The sequence below is a fragment of the Leptodactylus fuscus genome, chromosome 3 (assembly GCF_031893055.1).
Source record: "Leptodactylus fuscus isolate aLepFus1 chromosome 3, aLepFus1.hap2, whole genome shotgun sequence".
In the NCBI taxonomy this organism is placed as follows: Eukaryota; Metazoa; Chordata; class Amphibia; order Anura; family Leptodactylidae; genus Leptodactylus; species Leptodactylus fuscus.
The window spans coordinates 125,033,651-125,055,304 of NC_134267.1; the positions used below are offsets into that span (position 1 = coordinate 125,033,651).

At 42.8% G+C, this 21,654-nt stretch overlaps 1 protein-coding gene across 1 annotated transcript in view; it reads right to left on the bottom strand.

Moving 5' to 3' along the window:
* Positions 1-18,830, bottom strand: part of BCKDHB (branched chain keto acid dehydrogenase E1 subunit beta) — a 158,261-nt gene extending 139,431 nt beyond the window's left edge. Inside the window, exons 1-3 of the mRNA XM_075268282.1 lie at positions 18,666-18,830; positions 12,880-12,957; positions 8,275-8,343 (exon numbers count right to left, since the gene is read on the bottom strand). Of these exons, the coding sequence (XP_075124383.1) occupies positions 8,275-8,343; positions 12,880-12,957; positions 18,666-18,807 (289 nt within the window). The 5' untranslated portion in view covers positions 18,808-18,830. The remainder of the gene's footprint in view (positions 1-8,274; positions 8,344-12,879; positions 12,958-18,665) is intronic.
* Between the last annotated feature and the right edge of the window lie 2,824 nt (positions 18,831-21,654).

Here is a 21,654-nt window from a genome sequence, read left to right on the forward strand (position 1 = left end):
GGTATAGTGCCATGTGCCTCCTCTACACGAATGATGGCCCCATGACTCCCATATCGGGTAACCCGGACTTTCCTGCAGCGTTGGGCTCGCTCTCCCTTTTTATCTTACCGTGTGGATTCTCCCACCCTCCGCTTCAAGCAGGTCACTTCGTCTTCCTCACTTCTCTCCCACTCTGAGATTCTGACCCAAACCTCCTGTTCAGATACGCCACTCTTTTCTTGGCAATACTCCCAACTTTCCCATCTACTCCTCTTTATGGTCTTCTCGGGACCTTCATAGACCCCTGTTGCGTTTGAACGTCTCTGTATCTCTTCCTCCCCTCCCTCCCACACTGTCTCCCTTCTGTATGGTCTTTTAATGGATGGGGCTGAGGATTCGCTTCCGTCATTTACTAGCGAGTGGGAGAGGGAGTTGGTGTGTGGTCATCGGCCTTTCGTGCGTGTCATACTTTCTCCATATCATGTAGGGCGCAGGAGACCAATTTCAAGATACTTTCCAGATGGTATAGGGTTCCGGCTCTCCTACATGATATCTATCCCTCCACCTCTGATAGATGCTGGAGATGTCTCTCCGACCGCGGCACGATGGCCCACATCTGGTGGGGATGCCCTCTCCTACGCCCCTTTTGGGCTGGGGTCAGACAGGTTATTCGGCAGGTGACAGGGATTGACTTGGAGGATGACCCGGCCCCGCTACTTCTTTCCCTGTTCTCCCGGACGTTTCGTAAACCTACCCGTAGACTTCTTGGATTTTTATTGGTGGCAGCTCGGTCTGTCATTCCCAGGCTCTGGAAGTCCACAACCCCTCCCTCGCTCATTTGTTGGCTGAATGAGGTTCTTGCCTTGCGAACTATGGAGACCCTGGTAGCTGAGCTCCGTCAGGATGATACCAAACATCAACAGACTTGGCTCCTTTGGAACCATTTTTATTACTCTGCCGACTTCCGTTCCCTCTTCCCTTTTGTGTCCCCTGTGTAATGTCCCCCTGTGCGGTTTGTCTGTTCAATTTTTCCTTATTTCCTCTGACAATTGATATTCATATGTTCTGAGGTTTTTGCATATGTTTTGTTTCTCAGCTCTGCTGCGCCAGAGCATTTGCCCGTTTCTTGCTCATTTCCCACCTTGCAACTCCCCCTTCTCCACCCCCCTTCTTTCTCCCCCAAGTTTTGCCATTATTTGATACCTCTGTACATTATCCCCCCCCCCCCTCTTGTTTTGTAAAATTTGTAAAACTTTCAATAAAACTTCTAATGTTAAAGGGATCCTATCATACAAACACATTTTTTTCTTAGTAACACGTCGGGATAGCCTTATGAAAGGCTATTCGTCTCCTACCTTTCGATGTCTTCTCCGCGCCGCTGTTCCATAGGAATCCTGGTTCTTGTCAGTATGCAAATTAGTTCTCTCGCATCACTGGGGGCGGGCCCCAGCGCTCAAACAGCAGGTTTCAGACTTCTAGGCCTTGGGCCTCAAACAGAGCAGACTGCGCATGCCCACAGGCTACAAGAAAATGGCTGCTTACCCAGTATTGTAAGCGGCCATTTTCTTGTGGCCTGTGGGCTTGTGCAGTCTGCTCTGCCCGAGGCCCAAGTCTGAAACCTGCGTCAGAAGAAGGGGATGAAGAGGACGTTCCTGATGAAGATGGAGGCGGCGCTGGAGAGAGTTCTCTGGTAGCATTGGGGACACCACCAGTGCTGTTTGAGTGCTGGGGCCCGCCCCCAATGCTGCGAGAGAACTCATTTGCATACCGACAAGAACTGGGATTCCTACAGAACGGTGGCGCGGAGAAGACAAGAAAAGGTACAAGACGAATCGCCTTTCTTAAGGCTATTCCGACGTGTTATTAAGAAAAAAATGTGTTTGTATGATAGGATCCCTTTAAATACTATAAAAGATTGTAATGAAAAAAAGCTCACGCTAGTCAGCACTTGACTCAATGAGGAAAAAATGACCAAAACTGCAAAGAATACAAAGAGGGTGACATGGATTTCACCTGCATAAGGCTTCATCCAGCAGATTGATCAGAATTATAAGGTAAGAGAAGACATAAGGAAACCAATCCAAACAGTTGAGAACACCTAAAGAATGATGGAAATCCAGATGAGGTGTCAGTCTGTGGCGGCCATTGGGCACTTTGTGGCTCAGGATAATAAATGGCACATGGTGGCAAAGCCCCGTTACAAAATTGCATTGAAGCCCGGGAGCTTCAAGCAATGATACAATACGGCTTTATTGCTGCCAACACAAACTCTTCTGCATTTCTTATAAGGTTTGCTTACTGAAATTGATCATAAAATATGAGCAAGCAAACAAATATAAGAAACTCTTCTGTGTAAAGAAGAGAAGGAATATTGCAAGCCTAGGAAGCAAATAAACAGTCGCGCTTTCTTCCATGTGATTGCCTCTTGACTCATTAACATTACAGCATGATCTTTAACCATATGAAGGTAAACTCACAGGGCATTAGATATTTGTAAAGCCAATCTACTTTTTCACAGGCAAGTCGGTTCTTATACGGAAACTAAAGCTAGTCCGCCACCTGGTGGCCATATGACAGCACCGCAGTAAAATATCTCATCTGTATGGAAATTGTCTATAACCTCAGACTGTAAATGTTCTACCCATCTGCAGGCGGAAATTAAAGCATAGGTTCACTTCTGTAGAATAAAGGGTGAACCTTTCTACTTCCATATTAAGGAAATATACCATTTCCCTATAGTATTCCTTTTTTGGGACCCGTTCGAGCTACGATTGCTCCTGTAACAGAGAAGGTGGGGGGCATTATTCTACAATAGTCCTGGGAGACCATCAAATGAATCACGCTGCTGTTTATCATTTAAGAGCCTGTGTCTGCTGAATCTGATTCCCCAATACACCCCACCCCTCAATCCTAGACCTGTTCCTTTATAAAAGATCTGTCATTCATACAAAGTGCTAGAAAGAGGAAAGCTATAAAACAGAATAATGTAATGTAATGTAATTTAATGCAATGCACATATTGCAAGTTAAATGCATAAACTGTTTATCGTAGAGTTTTGGGATCTTATTATCTGGTTAGTAGTGGTATCTATATACATTCGGCTCATACTGTTCTATGTTTGTGTAATGACAGTCACCTCTATTACAGAATTATCTGACCCCCTGTATAAGCAATGCCGCCCCTACTACCTCTTGTGTCACCCCCTCTACCTCATAGATTGTAAGCTCTTGTGAGCAGGGCCCTCAGTCCCATTGTGTGAAATGAAGTTCTTTGTTATGTATCTGTCTGTATTTGAACCCTACAAATTGTACAGCGCTGCGGAATATGTTGGCGCTATATAAATAAAATTTATTATTATTCCCCAGGTAGGTTAGTGGCCTTTACCAACAACTGGACTTGCCTTTACCGGAACCGCACTGACAGGTAGTACAACAAGTCCAATACAGCGAAACCGATGATATAGGTAATCCAAGGATATACACGCCAATAAGAAGCCTGTCCCATGGGTGAGTGTCGTGATCTTTCTTCTTGGCGTGTTTACACTAATAAGTATATTGGCAGATGAAAGATCTTCCTTTATACGCAACAAATATTAAATCCCTTAGCGTTATTTTAGTTCTTTCTCAGAGCATCCACCATATTTATAGAATTTATGACCAGCAGATCAGTGCTATCTGTTGGACTGTCCAGGCGAGTCCATGTGCCATTCAGGCAATAAGAACCAGGGCATTCAAAGCCACTTCTTCTCACCAGCACCGTCCACATTAGTTAGACATTGTGATATGGAATTAAAAAGACCACCAGGGGGCGGTATAACAGCAATACCAAGGCAAAGGAACATTTTCAAAAAGCATTCTATTACAAGTGTAAGGAAAATGTTTGTTCTTGTACTGTAATGTCTTGCAAGACACAACGGAGAAAGTTAAAATTTTATCTTGTAACTTCTTTAAAAAAAAAAAAAAGTTCTGCAGTTTTTGGTTACACAAACTGGCTAAAGTAACTGGTCTTATACAGCGATGTTACTGCTTATCGGCCACCAACTTTTTAAAAGTAGTCTATTACCAAAACAGTCCCTACAGTCAGATAGCCGCAGTTCACATAAATAAAATGAGGTTTCTGCTTCCCGATCAGCACCTCTGCTGCTGACATATTATTCCTAATGACACTCCCCTTAAACATTGCATAAATTCATAGTAGAAGTGATAAGAAATAAATCTGATCAAGGAAAAACGCTTATTTCTGCTCTTATCAGGCCATTTCCCTGACCCCCCCCCCCCCCCCCTTGACCTCATAAACTGGAGTTCACTCTGAAAAGTCTGCTATATCCATTACAATAATGGCTACAGGTCACACAACTCAGATTAGAAGTCTCTAAAGAAGCCTATGGAGAGTGGACAGAGAAGGAATGAGAAGATGAAGAGAGAAAAAGGATCTTATTCTGCTATTGGATCTAGACAGTAACTTTTTATCACAACCAATGTGCTATATTTAAATTACTATTGGTCAGTACTTCTTGATACATGCCCTAAATGGGGCCATTTCTAAGTGACAGAAAGATAGTTATGCTGTAGATTCTCCTCTACTACCTGTGTGCAGTGTATGGCAGGTAGTCTCCAACTGCTAGCTCAGAGAAGAATGCAAACTACATATAGAACAAGGTTGAAAGGTTAAGTTCCCTTTATGCAAAGTTTGATACAGATAAATTCATAACTAGATATTGACAGATCCTATACAAAAAGTGCAAATAAATGAACAATGATTCTTAAGATCAGCAATCAAGCACTGTGTCTTAAAAGTAGCTTGGTAATAACCAAACCACAGGCAGTAAGATATCCCAACAGGCTGTCCTAATAGAAACAAACATACACCATGTTCCAAATTATTCTGAAAATCAGATTTAAGTGTCATAAAGATTACATTTTTTTGTTTTCCAATTAAACTCATGGATGGTCTTATGTCTTAGGGCTTTTTGGAACACTGAAATCAATCTCAAAAAACGGTGATAATTAGTATGGCAGGTGAGCCCAATTAAAGGAAACTACTTTAGACTAAGGCGTCGTGTAGCGGGCTGAAGCAAAAAAAAAAAACAAAAAAAAAACGAACATTGCGGGGAAAACCGCTCCAATTATACATATAGGAAAACGGATGGAGTTTCCATAGGTATAATTGACATGCTGTGATTTCCAAAGCCACATATCTTTGAAACCATAGCGTGTCTGCTGCATGTATTTTCCAGCAATGTGTGTATTGGATTTGCTAGCATCCCATCCACTTTGCTGGGACTATAAAATGCTGCATTTTTTCCACTGAATTTCTACCAAGTGGGGCCATGGCTTAAGAAAGACATTCCACATTACTAAGCAAACCAAATGTTTCTAGCAATATGAGAAAGAAAAAGGATCTCTCTGCTGGTGAAAAGCATCAAATAGCGCAATGCCTTGGACAAGGTATGAAGGTATGAAAAACTTAAAGGGGTATTCCCACCTCACATACTCAGCAGTCTTCACTCTTGTAAAATCTTCTTTCTTTCTGGTTTCTTGCATCATTTGGTGGGCGGGGTTTCACAGGCAACCTGCCGTTTAGCTCCGCCCACCCATATTGGACTATGAAGTACAGGCAGCAGCAACTCCATTCTGTGTTACATCCAGAGACTGCCTGTCTCTGCCATAATGAACACAACTGAATTAGCTAGCCTGATAACTGGGAGAACAGAAGAAATGAAAGCAGCTCCTCTATCTGAGTGCAGGACCTAGGTCACGTGGTGTAGACACAGGATTAGCTAGAAACACAGGCTCGCTCCCTGCACTTAGCCCCTCCTCCCTCCCCCCTGAGAGCAGCAGATACATCACTTGACTCAGGAGCAGCTAGGTCAGGGCTGTGGCCACAAAAAATTGAATAAAGTAAGATTGTGGACAAACAAAGCAGTTTTGCTGAAGCAATGTATTTAGGAAAAGTCTTACATCCACATTAACCAGCAGTATAGATAGGATCCTTGTGATGGGACAACCCCTTTAAAGGGGCTCTATCACTGGGAAAAGTCATTTTTAACTAATGACATCCTTGCATAGGCTTTAGAAAGACTATTCCACACCAACCTTTAGTATGTAGATTGCCTCAGAGGTTTCTGAATAAGTCCGTTTTTATTCATATGCTAATGAGCTTCCAGCCAGCACAGGAAGTTCCCAGCAGCCTCCTCTCTCCTATTATCTCCTATGGGTGTGCAAACAGAAAGCTGAGTCATCATCAGCAGCCAGTGCATATACTCCCATAGAAAACAATAGGAGAGGTGTGCATGATCTATCATGCACCAGTCTAATTAGCATATGAATAAAAACAGACTTTATTCAGAAACCACTGAGGCAAACTACATACTAAAGATAGGTGTGGAATAGACTTTCTAATGCCTATGCAAGAATGTGATTAGTTAAAAATGAGTTTTCCTAGTGATAGAGCCCCTTTAAGCGTGATCATCATAACATGAAGAGATTCAGAGCACAGATGGGTTTGTGCAGATAAAGGCATAATGAAGGTTTCTGCCAGACAAATTCATTGGATTAAGAGAGCAGCTTCTAAAATATCATTACAAAGCAACAAACAGGTATTTGAAGCTGCTTACGCCTCTGGAGTACTACGAACCTCAAGGTGTAGGATCCTTCAGATGCTTGCAGTTGTACATAAACCTACTATTCAACCACCCCTAAACAGTGCTAAAAAGCAGAAAAGTTACAGTGGGCCCAGGCATACATGAAGAATAAATCTGAAACAGTCTGATGAGTGCCATACAATACTGAATGGTGGATGGAGTTGTGGATGGCCACCATGTCTCGACAAGACTGTAACATCAGTAAGGCTGGTCTTTCACGACCATAATGTAAGTCCACAAATGGTCCGCAATTGAGGGTTTTCAATTGCGGACCATTTGCAGACACATTATATTCCAATGTGGTCTCTTACACCACCGGATATTTTATCTGTGGTGTGGCCGGGCCGCAACCGTAGCCCGCAATTTATAGGACATGTCCGTAATGGCCGTGAATTGCAGCACTGCACGGACTTGCCCATAGAACTCTATGGGCGAGTGCGGCAGGACACGGACATCTGCAGAGCTTATGTTGCTGATCAGCAACTAGCGGACTGTATATTCAATACGGTCGTGTAAGACCAGCCTAAGGAGGAGCAGAGTCATGTTTTGGACAAGAATTATGGAGAGGGAGAGAGAGCTGGAAGGCCCCTGAAAATGACCTCTGAATAGTATATAGAATTTCTGACTGACCACTTTCTTCCATGGTACAAAAAAAAATAGAAGAACCGTGCCTTCCATAGCAAAATCATCTTCTTGCATGACAATGCCCCATCTCATGCAGCAAAGAATACCTCTGAGTCATTGGCTGCTATGGGCATAAAGGAGAGAAACTCATGGTGTGGAATTATCCTCTGCAGAACTCAACCCAACTGAGGACCTTTGAAGAATCAACAAGTAAAAGGTCTATGAGAGTCCAACAAGTTCACATCAAAACAGCAGCTCTGGGAGGCTATTCTGACATCCTACATAGAAACTCAAGCAGAAGATATCCAAAAACTCAAGTTCAATGGATGTAAGAATTGCGATGGTGATGTCAAAGAAGAGGTCCTAAGTTAACTTGACTTATTAAGATGCTTTATATTGAAATAGCTTTTGATTTCAGTAAATGTGATCTCTTAATGCTGCAAATTCAACAACTGATCGTTTTCTGCTCTTTACAACCTATAAAATGTTTAGAAACTCTGTTGTGCATAATAATTTACAACAGGGAATTTAGATTTATTAATTTGGGGGGGGGGGATATTTTTGGGAGGTTTGGCCTATAAAATTTAATTTATACACTAATAGTTAAAGATTTGAACATTATACTGACTGTCATTTACATGAACCAAATCTGAAAAAAAAAAATAATTTCCTTAATTTTGAACACACCCTATTTTACTCTGAACCACCATTGTATAAAAGCAAGTTAGGAGCACGGAGAAGCTTACATAACAGGTCTCAGTCCAGGCTGATGGGAACCCCTGGATGGTCCTTCCAATGGATGGACAGCTTCATTTTCTCCACACTCTGGGGGATGGGTGGCTGTCATTTACTGTCAGTTTTGAGATCCCAAACCTTAGCTGTGTAACAGCATGCTGGCTGTTTAGAGTTTCCAAATAACCTTACAAGGTATACAGCCCCTTTAACATAAGGCTCTAGGCACACCAGAAATGAAAACAGATGCCGGATATTTAGACTACACGAGCAATAAATCAAGCAATGTATCTTACCATATTTATCTCGCAGTCCAACGGTACATCTGAAGACACCTCCAAAGGCAACATCCTCTCCGAATATCACTATGAAACAAATTGAGTGGTCTCATTAATAAATGAAAGTTAATATGCAATCTATAATTCATATAAAGATGTATTTTCCATTCCGATCTGAGTATTATGCGATGTTCACATCTGCCTTCAGGTAATGGTTTCTTCTGCTCTGTCGTAGGATCAGAAGAATGGAAAACGGTAAGTCTAGTGAAGGACAAGAAAGGATCCCAAGGGACCCCATTGACTATAATGATGTCCTTGGGTGCCCCCTTTTTTTGCCACATAAAAGTTGAACATGCAGGATTTTTTCTTTAATCTTTCGGAGCGCCATTACATATGTTTCCTTGTATGTGGAACTAGGAGTTTAGTTAGTTCCTACAGTGATCATTCATCCAAGGGTGTAGTGACAGTCCAATGCCGTCCTGAACCCCTTCTCTTTGCAGGACTTTTTTGTCTAGAATTTCTTTTTTGCCTGACAGCCGTCACAGATGTCAACTCAGCCTTGCACCACAGAATTTGAGCAACTCAACCATTGTATGGTAATACAGCGAACACTATCCTGTAATACACATTAGGGCAGATTTAATAAGCCTTGTATGTCAGTTTTCTGGCATATAAGTAGGGCTAGTCGATTAGTCAAAAAATAACCGAAACCAAATATCAACTGTGATAAAAGACATGATTTTGTTCACATTGGTTATTTCTGTTAGGTTATTTCAATTTTTGCAAGGTTCTACCTGCAGTTTCGTTCAGACAGAGCACATCTGAGTTGGAACGGCTATAATAAGAGGCCCCAAAGTCTAATAAGCGAAGATCCATGCGAGGTGATCAAACATAACAGTGTTCCTCATGTCTCCTGTGCTCGGCACTGACCGCCTCCTTGCACCAAATCCCATGAATATGCAGTACGAATGGCCCCTTCAGGTCCCGGACCGTGCATACTGCGCATGGTCGTGCACCATCTTGGATTTTCTGAATAAAACAGTAGCAGTACTCTTTAGGAACCTAGCATGCGCAGTACACAAGGCCGGGACCTGAAGTGACCGCGCGTACTGCACGTGTCTGGGATTTGAAACAAATAGGCGGTCAGAGCAGCAGTGGAATGCTAGTGACCACAACAGCAGCATGAAGATTGGGGAAGGTTTAGAAAAGAGAAGAGGACGGCGCATAACGGTACATAGGCAGGACCAGAAGGATGACACGGCTGTGCTCTGTGGTGAAAGTATATGCCCCCTGTGCTCCTTGAGACGGCTGAAGATAAATAAGAAAAGTGAGCTTAATCATAGTCTACAAGATGCATCTTAAAAATAAAGGTACTGCCGGAAAAGTCTTTATAAAGGCTACAATGCATGGTGTTTAGTTAAAAAAACATTTTTTGCCAACGATAGAGTCCCTTTAATTTCTGACCCAAAGCAAGGTGGTATAAACTTAGACTAGTCAGTATAAACATGTATGGATTTATCATCAGATAACAGCCATTGTGATAGATCAGATACATGCATCGACTGCCTAAGATTACACTGTCTAGCTATGTGGGTTAATGAGACAAATGATCCAGAACAAAAGACAACTTTATCATCTACAACTGAAGAGCAAACCATTACCAAAAAATGATTGCAAGAAAACTTCCTCTGTTAGATCACTATTCTATGGCTCATCATGAAAGTCTACAATTCTCTATGTCCAAGTATGATGAATGTATAGCTATAATACGTGTCAGTGTGCACCTGTACATGGGCTTTACATTCCTAATCATAAAGCGGCTGTCACATTATTATGCACAGCTCTGCCGAGCTCCCACATGTTCCCTGCTCTAGCGAATGCGCCTGTCATGTTGATCATGTCAATGAAACTCACACAAGCCAGTTCACATAAAAGAAAACTCAAATATTTCACTTCTCCACTTTTACTGGAAATTGCCCAGACTGTCACCAAGGACAAGTGTGACATTTCAGAGATGTGTCTCTTCTACGTCTTAAGAACTTCTGACAGTATGATTTTATACTGCCTGCAATAGCTTACACAACTACAAATACGTCAAAAAAATTAGAGGAATAAAAACCACTGTCATCTTGAATCAGCTAATTGGTAAACGTGGCGAAAACTGGTAACAGGAGTTTACAATTTGCGTGCTAGAATAAAAAGAAGCGAGTTTATCAAGCAGACGTCTCCTTGTAGCATGTGGTTTCTGGCTGTACCATGTTTTAGCTAACCCTTCTCTCATCAACACAGCTGAATAGCACTGCTGAACGTATGCTACCATTGACATGGTTATTCAATGCAATTAAAGGGGGTTTCCTGCAATATAATATATATAGGGGTCCAACTTCTGGTACACCCATTGATCAGCTCTTTGAAGTAGCCACATCACAAGCGCTGCAGTCCACACTCAAACTTGCAAAACACATCACAATTCGTAGAATCTATGCACAGTATTGAGACAACTTTTGATTTTTGGGCAGTATGAGTCATTTTTAAATTTTGTAATATACTTTATTAACCAATATTGCATCCTTTCTGTGAAATCCTGCATTTCTTTATTCTTTCCTTTGCTTTTATATTGAGAGCTATACTCTGCTTCTCATTATGTTCAGAGAATGGGCCTGTGTAAAATGATGAGAAAAATAGGGTAGGGGGAGGGTCACTTAAAGGGGCTCCATCAATGGCAAAAGTCATTTTTAACTAATCACTTCCTTTAGAAAGGCTATTCCACACCTACCTTTAGTATGTAAATTGTCTCAGTAGTCTTTGAATAAGTCAGTTTTTATCCATATGCTAATTAGGCTCCAGCGTGCACAGGAAGTTGTCAGCCAGCTCTCCTCTCCCTGCTGTGCCTGTGTATGAGAGCAGGGAGGAGGAGTCAGCAGCAGCCTGTGCTTTATATACAGAAGATAGCGCACGAAGAGACTTTCCGGGTACACGCAGAAGCTCATTAGCATATGAATAAAAACAGACTTATTCCAAATCTACTGAGGCAATTTACATACAAAAGGAAGGTGTGAAATAGCCTTTCTAAAGGCTATGCAAGGATGTGATTAGTTAAAAATGACTTTTTCTAATGATAGAGCCCCTTTAAGTTATACTTTGGACATTATAAATCTTACAAACTTGTGATACGAAAGAGGAGATTCTCTTCTTTCATATGACACAAAATTGGAATTATTACCAGAGGTCTCACTGGTTAAAAACAGTCAAGATTGGGATAGATAGGGACAGTGTCGGCCAGATTTTTCAGTTCCCCTTCCCTTATACACCAGCCTTCTTCCTACTCCACCTTTCGGACTACTCCCTCCACACCTACCGCAAGTTCACCTTGCGTCATATGATCAACGCTGCCAGAGCCTTCATCCCAGTGCTCTGGAAATCGATAATCCACCCTCTCTCCGCCACTGGGTCCACAAAGTGGAGTATATTCGGGGCATAGAGGACCTCACTGCGTCTCTTTGAGATTCGCGTGGGACTTTCATGGACGCCTGGACACAATGGATTCTCTTCCAGGGTACTCAGACATACAGAGACCTCGTTAATTGATACCAGTCCACAGGCCGTATGCCCATGGATGGGAGCCGGTGCTGCTTGTTTTGCTCCCCTCCTTCTCCTCCCCCCTTCTTTTTCTTTTCTCTTTCCATCTCTCTCCCTTCTCCTCCCTTGCTCCCATGTTCTGTTCTTGTGGTGATGCCACTGCTCCCTGTCATTTTTTAGATTTATAGGCGCCATAGCAGTTTGGTCTTGTCTTGTTTGTTGCGTGGTTTACTTATTTTGTGTATTTGTTATAAATAAAGAATTTGTTTAAAAAAAAAAAAAAATTAAAAAAAGGCCAGAAATGATAAAAATTACATGGGGATGGAATACCAAATGAAATGGCAAGCAGTGTGCCAGTAAAAGCACACGGACCCCATAGACTATAATGGGGTCAGTGTGCTTGCCGCGAGATCTCCGCAGGGAACAAGAGGACAGGAAAGTAGTTCACAATCTACTTTCCTGTCCACATGACTCGTGCGAAGATCTCGCAGCAAGCACACAGACCCCATTATTGTCTGTGGGATCCGTGTGCTTTCACTGCACACCACTTACGGAATATCAAACGCATTTGCAAGTGGTGTGCAGTGAAAGTACATGGACCCCATTATTGTCTGTGGAGTCCGTGTGCTTTCACTGCACACCACTTGCAAATACGTTTGGTATTACTTTCGGGGGGTCCCCATGCAGAATGGATCACCGATCACAGATGTGAACCGAGAGTCACTCTCTTTCCATGAGAGGGTTTTAGGCCCATGTATGCCAAATTCTCAGATACCCTCAGTATGGAGAAAGATGAGAGTGCAACAATAATGCCTCAAAAATAAAAACTAAAAGTAGACAGCGAGACCTCCTATAGGACCAGGGTAACATGCCATTTATATCTCATGGTGCGCATGACAAACAAAACCAACAAAAATGAACAATTTTCTATATCTTTTTGCTTTACCAATCCCCCAAACTTTGTCATGTTAACATAATTATTTGTACCCCAATCATGAATGCACACAAATAAAATACATGCACACAAATAAACATTTTTTATACCTGCTGTTGGATCCTTTGATAATGTATTATCCAATGCACTTTGTACAGCCTGAAAAAGGTTCATTTTCTGAGTTGGTCCTGCAAAAAAAATCAAAATGTAATTTAAATATAAGTATGTATATAAACAAAACATTGTACACAGATTCATTTTCCAGACTTTTTTTTTGTATATACTGTAAGCCGATGGCTGGTCAGGTAATGGAGGGGGCGTACATCTTACCCAGACTACTCAGGTGGGTGAGATGAGAAAACTCCAGGAATGTTTGTTCTCAGCAGACAACTTTTGTCTGCTGAGCATTTTAGTAAATGCTCAGTATTGGGCTGGATTTTTAGGAATGACAGGTAGGTTGGTAGTGGGACCTTTCCACTTTTTGGGTCATTCCACCCCCTCCAGTCCACACTTTGGGGATGTTCCAGCAGCGACTCAGCTGCAGAGAGTCTCCTCGTCAAGGAGGCTTAAGAAGTCAGCTCCAGCAGTAACACTTTGGCACAGTTTGGCTGGAGTGCCAAACAGAGAGGTCATATTTTTGGAGCTGTGTCCTGAATGATTCTACTGGCTTTTGATTTCTATTATTCTAGGTGAGGTAACCTATTCTATGTTTAGTTAGAGCCTAGCTGGGCAGGTATTTATTTTTGTATTGTTTCCTTTTGTTGCTGCACTATATTTTTGAGTGAAAATAAACTCTACCTTTGTTTTGGACTAAAGAAACTGGACTTGTGTGTCTATGCCACCCCACCTAGCAACCCCAGACCCTGGCAAAATATATATAATAGCCTAGGATTCTGAAGATAGTCCATCAATATTTAATCATGATCGCAACCACTGCTAGGCCTGGGACTATACAGTTTATGGAGCTAGAAGCAAATAGCTCCATACACTGTATAGTGGATATGCTGCCATTTTTACGGCTCAACTCCCATTCAGTTCGAATATATAGGCGATTAAAGCAGGAGCTATCACAGCTCAGCTCCTGCTTTAACGCTGCGGTCCGGCTTCTGCATTTTTAGGCGTGATGTGATGATGTCACATCGGGCCTACAACTATGCGAGTGGAGTGAGAGCGGCGGGGAAGCGTTGGAAGGTGAGTGTAAGTGTTTGTTTGTGCTAAACATTAAGGTGGAACATAATGTAGGGGGCCTATGAAACTGAGGGCAAATGGGGGAGGGGGGGGAGAATGGCATGACACTGGGGAAGATGAAGGGGCGGGGGAGAACGGTATGACACTGGGGTAGACGAAGGGGGGACAACAGCATGACACTGAGGCAGATGAAGGGAGAGGGAGAACGGCATGACACTGGGGCAGATGAAGGGGGGGGAGAACGGCATGACACGAGCAGATGAAGGGGGGGAGAACGGCATGACACGAGCAGATGAAGGGGGGGAGAACGGCATGACACGAGCAGATGAAGGGGGGGAGCACGGCATGACACTGGGGCAAATGAAAGGGAGGAGAACGGCATGACACTGGGGCAGATGAAGGGGAGGGAGAACGGCATGACACTGGGGCAGATGAAGGGGGGGAGCACGGCATGACACTGGGGCAAATGAAAGGGAGGAGAACGGCATGACACTGGGGCCTTAAGAACTTTAAGAATGGTTATTCGTCTACTACCTTTCCTTTTCTTCTCCGTGCCGCCGTTCGCCTGCAATCCCGTTTTTTCTTGGTACGCAAATGAGCTCTCTCGCAGCACTGGGGACGGGCCTCAGCGCTCAAACAGCACTGGTGCTGTTGAGAGCTCATTTGCATACCGAGAAAAACCGGGATTGCAGGCGAACCGCAGTGTGGAGAAGAAAAGGAAAGGTAGGAGATTCTTAGCCTTTCTTAAGGCTATTCCGACATGTTAGGGAGAATAAATTGTGTTTAAAAGATAGGATCCCTTTAAGGACACCAGTATCAATCTAAGGGTGCATTCACACTACGGAACGCCAGCGTGTATCACAGCCGTACACGCCGGCGTTACAGCAGGGCTGCCGGACACTTCCCATTCATTTCTATGGGAGCCGGCATGCGAGCGCTCCCCATAGAAATGAATGGGCTGCTTTTTTCCATTCATTTCTATAGGGAGCGCTCGTATGCCGGCTCCCATAGAAATGAATGGGAAGTGTCCGGCAGCCCTGCTGTAACGCCAGTGTGTACGGCTGTGATACACGCTGGCGTTCCATAGTGTGAATGCACCCTAATGGTGTTTTCTCGCTAGTGAAGAGGCGTCTTCAGTTGCCAAGATATCACAGTAAGGGAGCATTCATACTTGCGCCCTGTCCGCCATTGTGTTTCCACCCTAATCCCCAGAGAAACTGGATAGGGGAATGACTTGCCGGTGGTCAGTTTTAAAACCCATTCTTTTGAAGGCACAATTACAAGGAGCAAACACTGTTAGATTAATACAAGTGACCTTAAAGGGGCTTTCCAGGAAAAAAAGGACAATCCTTTTAAATCAGCCAGGGGCATAGAACATTTAAAAAAAAAAAAAAAAATTCACACTCACCTGTCCCCAATGCTCCAGTGTCCTCCCGTGCTTCCCGATTCTTCTATGGCGGCTTCTCCTGGGTCTCTTCCAGAGTTTCACTGAAGCCACTCATTGGCCTTGGTGGTTAAGTAACCACCAAGGCCAATCAGTGACCTCAAAAACAGGACCTGTGATATCATGGGTAATGACATCAAAGGCCCTTTGCTGATTGGCCTCAGCGGTCACATGGCCAAAAATATGTTATATGCTTGGGTGACCTTGAGCAGTGACTGTTACAATATCTGCCCCTTCAGTGAGAAGTAATAAGTCACAAGTCTGCATCAGCCATTTACCTCTTGCCCTTACGGTAGAGATCAGCTGACATGATGATGTCCATTTCTAAGCAGAGACCACCAGGGCCTAGATGGGATGGCTTGCATAGGATAAAACTAAATCGGTGGGTATGCCACACAGTTTATTATTTACATGTTCTGAACCTACAGAACCCTATTCTTAAAAAACAGAAAATTCTGTTGTCCACAGTTCAACCCTTTATCTTACAGGACATTATTCATGTAGCCAGTCATTGGCCTCGTGACCAAGGGCATAACTACCGGGGTAGCAGCTGCCACAGGACCCGGGACATTAGGGGGCCCGGCAGCAGCCGCTATGGGTTTTTTGTTTGTTTTTTTTACTAGTCCGTTACCTGCTGGAGTTACTCCAGCAGGTAACAGGCTCTATTTGCTTAAAAATCCTGGCTCCTGCTCACAGCCACCAGCGCTTCTTCTTCTGCGGAGGCTGTGAGCAGGAACCGGTATCAGTAAAAGAGACTGCGGGCCCGCAAAGTCCACAAACATTATCCTTACACTCGGGGGGTCTTTTCAGACCCTCAAGTACAACGAGCAGAGGGCTAGGAGGGATGAGGGAACATAAAAAACGCTTTTACTTACCTCTCCTACGGGTCATTCCGTGTCAAGTGAACCAATGATTTTTCCCTCTATATTTTTAATTCTTTTGAGATTTTGTTATTTGGTAATAGTGTGTCAGAGAATGCAAAATGTGAAGAAAAAAAATTCTAGAAAATTTTTTGGATTTTTAATTAATTTTCAAAAAGTTCAGAAAAAGTGCGAATTTCTGTGTTGCCTGCCTTTACATTTCTCCTCATAACTCAGGCTAGAAAAAAGATAGAGAAACAAAATAAACGCCATTCTACTCAGAACTATACAGGCTTTCACCAAATATGTCACAAGAGTATCTTTGTTAATATTTTACCCATGTGAATGCAAACGCAAAATTTTAAAACGCATTTCCGAAAAAAAACGTTTTATTTAAAAATTTCAAAAAAATGCACATGGGCCTGCTATGCCCTTAGCCACATCTGTACCAAAATTCAAGTTGGGGTCGCGATGGGATAATATTTTAAAATATAACTATTACAGTGTCATTCCGAAAATCTTGAATTCAGATCTGTTCAGCCTGTGGTCTAAAAGTGTGGGGTCTATATGTGAGATATGTACAGAGAATGAGCCACCTCACAAAATTGTAATGTTAACTAGTGTCAGACTAGCAGTATACAGGTCCTGTAATAGGACACTAGAGTGGGACCATCTCTCTCAGAGGTGTGTTTCTGGTAGGACACTTATTGTAGTTCACCTCAGATAACCACAAGAAGATGATGATAAAAGGCCAGTAGTTTAAAAATGTCCTATTAATTGTTTAATTAGTTCATATTTTATAGAATGAGGATTTATCTACTGGACTATTTTTCTTAATAAATTACATGTTTAGTGATATAATAAAAAACAATTGTTACATGTAGAAATAGGTGTTATAAATATTGGTTCTTGTACTCTTGTTAACATATAATTAGGATGAGACTATTTAGACCAGGGGTCCTCAAACTTTTTAAACAGTGGGCCGGAGGCAGAGCAGGTCGCACAGATATCGGGAGCGGTGCCCTCCAATAGGTAAAGTGAAGTGCGCTCCATGGCCTGGCCCGAGCTCCCCAGGAGCTTCATTATAAATGCACGCCTGCCGGCGTTGTCGGCGGGGCCAGACAGAAGTGCTTGGCGGGCCGCAGTTTGAGGACCCCTGATTTAGACAATCCCACTTGAGGATATGAGCAGCTTTTTTCTTTCGGTTTGTTCAATGCATTCAGGTTGAAAATGCTGAACAAGCTGTGTTCTGATGATAAGATGTATTTGTTCTGGCACTTACAGGATTTGTTTTTTATGTTTTTTTATTGTTGCATATAAATGTTGAATTCAGCAAGTTGTAATTTGAAAAGAAAAAAGGAAGAAGTTCACACAAACATAAAGTCAGATGATTCAAGGCTTAAAAAAAATAAAAGAAATTGATCCCAATTTGGTCCCAAGTTGAAAACCTGTACAAATATAACCAAGAACACAAGTAACACAAATGCATTTTTTCACAATTTTAAAACATACATTTTTTTCACAATTGCGCATCAAAATTTTGAATTTGATTTCTCCAAAACAAAATATAAAGAAACATCGTCTTGTGACATATCAAATGAAAGCCGGTACCGCTCTGAGAAAAATGACACCTCTCCCACCTATTTATCTTAATTCTAGCCCAAAATATGTTAAAAAATGTAATGCCATACCAGGCCAAAATTCACACTTTTTCAAAACTTTAGAAGTCTATAAAAAATTAACTGATGAAGAAAAAAATTCAAAACATTTTATTTGTAATTAACTTAAATTGTACTTCATAAAAAATAAAAATAAAAAAAATCTAAAGACGTCAGGTAAAAAAAATATTCCTATTTGGATCACTTGATATGGAATGACCCCTACGCTCTAGCAGGCTTCGGGCCTACTTGGCGACATCACAGACTTCGCGTGGCCCAGACCAGCATCATTACGTGTCGCGACAACGGCCAGAGTCAGGTGACGTCTGGTCCATCATTGAAGATGGCTGACATCAGAAGGGAGTGCGCCGGAACCCAGGAAGAAGTAAGTAACGATTTTTGTGTTTGTCTCCAATCATTATACCCATGGGTGGTCCACGATGGGGCACAATACTGTGTGCAGGGCCCCTGTATAATGTAATAGCGGATTCCTGCAGGTGACATTGTAACTTGTCTGTTAATAACCTGCATTGCCAAACAAGGACCCCAAGAACCTAGCAGATCATTTGTAGATAATAAGTGAAGTACCCATGACAACTACATTTCAGTCTTCCCTTGATAGTATTACTCAGTCCTGCTCCATACAGGGGAGAAGCACCTCATGCACCTGGCAGATGTCACACATCACAATGCACAATGTCAAACACTCCTACTCCACACAATGACACACGTATACGGATCCTCACCATGTTCTGTGGGCTCGGGGTCTGGATGGAAGGTGAAATGTGCAACCGATCTCGCCTGTGATCGCAAACTGTGTCGATTCCATCGCAAAACACAACTAGCCGCCCGGCTCCCATTCCCTATAACAATCCTGAGAGCCGCCATGTTTAGAGCTAGCAGGGACTGAACAACGCGCAGGAGGCGGAGCTTAGCGGGCGGCTGTACCGATTGGTCAGAAGTGTGGGATAGTAAATAAGAGGTGGAATCTGCTCAACCAATCAGCTGACAGTATTCGGGGGTGTAAGTATAGTTACGTCATCGCTACTCAGATGGTCTGAAAGGTGAGAAGGGAGCAGGGCAGGGTGGGCGACTGTCCTCTCCCGGCTCCTCAGCCTCAGCGCCTGCTGCTGGATGGGCAGGTCATTAGTCCGCAGTCTCGTACCAGGCACCAGTGTATTCAGTTATCTGCATTCCCTCAGTGAATTGGTACCTGCAATGAAGCGCTGGGCATTGTAGTCACAAAGTGACGCGGTTTACCATAATTAGTCATAGACTGTAATAATAACCATCATGTTTCATTTTATTTTGACATAAAAAAAAATGAAGTTTACATCCCTCCTAACTCTCAAAGGACGAAAAGAGGGACAAAATGCGTGGCAAATGTAGCTCCACCCACTTCTATATTGACTCCGCCCATTCTCACACATTTTTCTTTGTTCCTCCATACAGTATAATGTCCCTACAGTCACCCTAACATTATATGCCCCAACATTATAATGTTTCCCTCCAATTTCCCCACAGTATGATGTCCTTCTCTTCGTGACTGGGGTGGGGGGTTAAACAGTAGGGGTAGTTGGAGGGGGACATTTACTTTTTAGTTTAATGACCCTTTCCAATTGCCCCCAGCTTAATGTCTCCATCCAGCTGTTCCCAGTTTAATGTCCCCACCCCCTTCATCTGTCCCCAGTTTCATATCCCCGTTCAACAGCCTCCAGTTTAATGTTCCCCTACATTTGCCCCTAATGTCATGTATACTCACCTCTCCTCACTCCCCTGCCGCTGTGTCTGCTATCTCTTCTCATGGAGTGTTCTGGGAGCTGTAGGCACAATGTGAGTGATGTAATCACATCGCACCTACAGCTCCAGAGGCCGGAGTGCATGGGGAGCACAGCGGTGAAGCAGGAGCTGTCTGCGGATAGCTACTGCTTCATTCATTATTGAAGACAATTGAGTTGAATCAAGAACATACCTCCTGCCAAATGGGACTGCGGTACACGACCCACAATCCGGGACTGTCCCACAGGATCTGGGACAGTTGGGAGGCATGAGTTTATAATTTTTCACATTGACCACTAGATGGCAGTAAAATGATTGATATTTCAGATCTTTTAACCCATCCTGCCCCCCCCCCCCCCAGGCATTTTTCCATTTTCGTTTTTGACCTTCCAAACCACATCACTTTTTTTATTTTTTCTGTTCACAGAGTCATGTGCAGGCTTACTGTTTGTGGGACGTATTGCTCTTCATACTGGTATCATTTATAATTCTGTACAATGTACTGGGAGGTTGGAAAAAAACTCAGAATGGGGTGGAATTGGAGAAAAACTGCATTTGTGCGACTTTTTACGGGCTTCGTTTTTACAGCGTTTTTTGTGCAGCCAAAATGGCATTTCACCTGTATTCTATGTTTTGTTTCAGGGATAGCACATTTATATTGATGTATTGACCTTTTAACCCCTTAACAAAAAATCCAAAACTTTGCAAAAAAAATGTATTTTTTTTTTTTAGAGTTGCCATATTCTGACACCCGATATTTTTTTTTATATATTTCTATGTACAGAGATGCATAGGGAGTCTTTTATGTGGGGTCAGGTATACTTTTATTTACACCATTTTGGGGTATGTCTATTGCTTTGATCACTTTTTATTCAAATTTATATTAGAGGCAAAACAGAATTTATACTTTTCATGTATAAATTCTGCAACTAGAAGATAGGAGACGATAGGAACTGGCACTGGCCGCCATAAGGGATGAACCTATCCTCTATGCTGTCTGAGGCGAACTACAGAAAGGCATCCCCAGCAAAAAAAAGATGTGCACTCAATACACAAACCCTTTTTTTTGTCCTTCACATGGTACTTGCCGCTCGCCGCGTCTCTCTCTGTGTCAAAACCCGCGCGGATGGCCAACGTGTGAACTAACCCTTATAAACAATAAAAAGTAAAAAAAAAAAAAAAAAACACCTTTTATATTAAAAAAATATATATAATGTAAACAAACTGTATTCAAATAAATTTTATATTTTATTGTAGTTTGAAAAGGGTCTTTTACTTTTAATTCTTATATGCCCTGGCGTGCCTTATATAAAATCAATGCAAAATACATTCAGCAACAGTGTAGCCTCCGGTCCACTTTTAGTATTACTGCTTTTTTGAATGGTGCTAGCAGAACCACCTCAGGATTAATGCTGGGAAGACCAAGGAGATGGTGGTGGACTTTAGTAAACGGAGAAGTGCTACGACCCCGGTGGAGATCCAAGGAACAGGCATTGAGATAGTCAAGACCTATAAGTACCTGGGCGTGCTCCTCAATAATAATCTAGACTGGGCTGATCACCTGGAGGCGCTGCACAGAAAGGGCCACAGCAGACTACCTGCTCAGGAGGCTGAGGGCCTTCGGAGTCCAGGGGCCACTCTGTGGTTGCTTCAGCCATCTTATTCGATGTGGCCTGCTGGGGGAACAGTATATCATCCAGGGACAGAAATAGACTTGACAGGGGGCCACATGGTGGCTCAGTGGTCAGCACTGCAGCCTTGCAGTGCTAGAGTCCTGGTGTTCAAATCCCGCCAAGAGCTTAAAACCATCTGCAAGGAGTTTGTATGTTCCCCCCGTGTTTGCATGGATTTCCATCCCATATTCCAAAGACATACTGATAGGGAAAAATGTACATTGTGAGCTCTATGTGGGGCTCACAATCTACATAAAAAAGAAATAGACTTGACAGGGGGCCA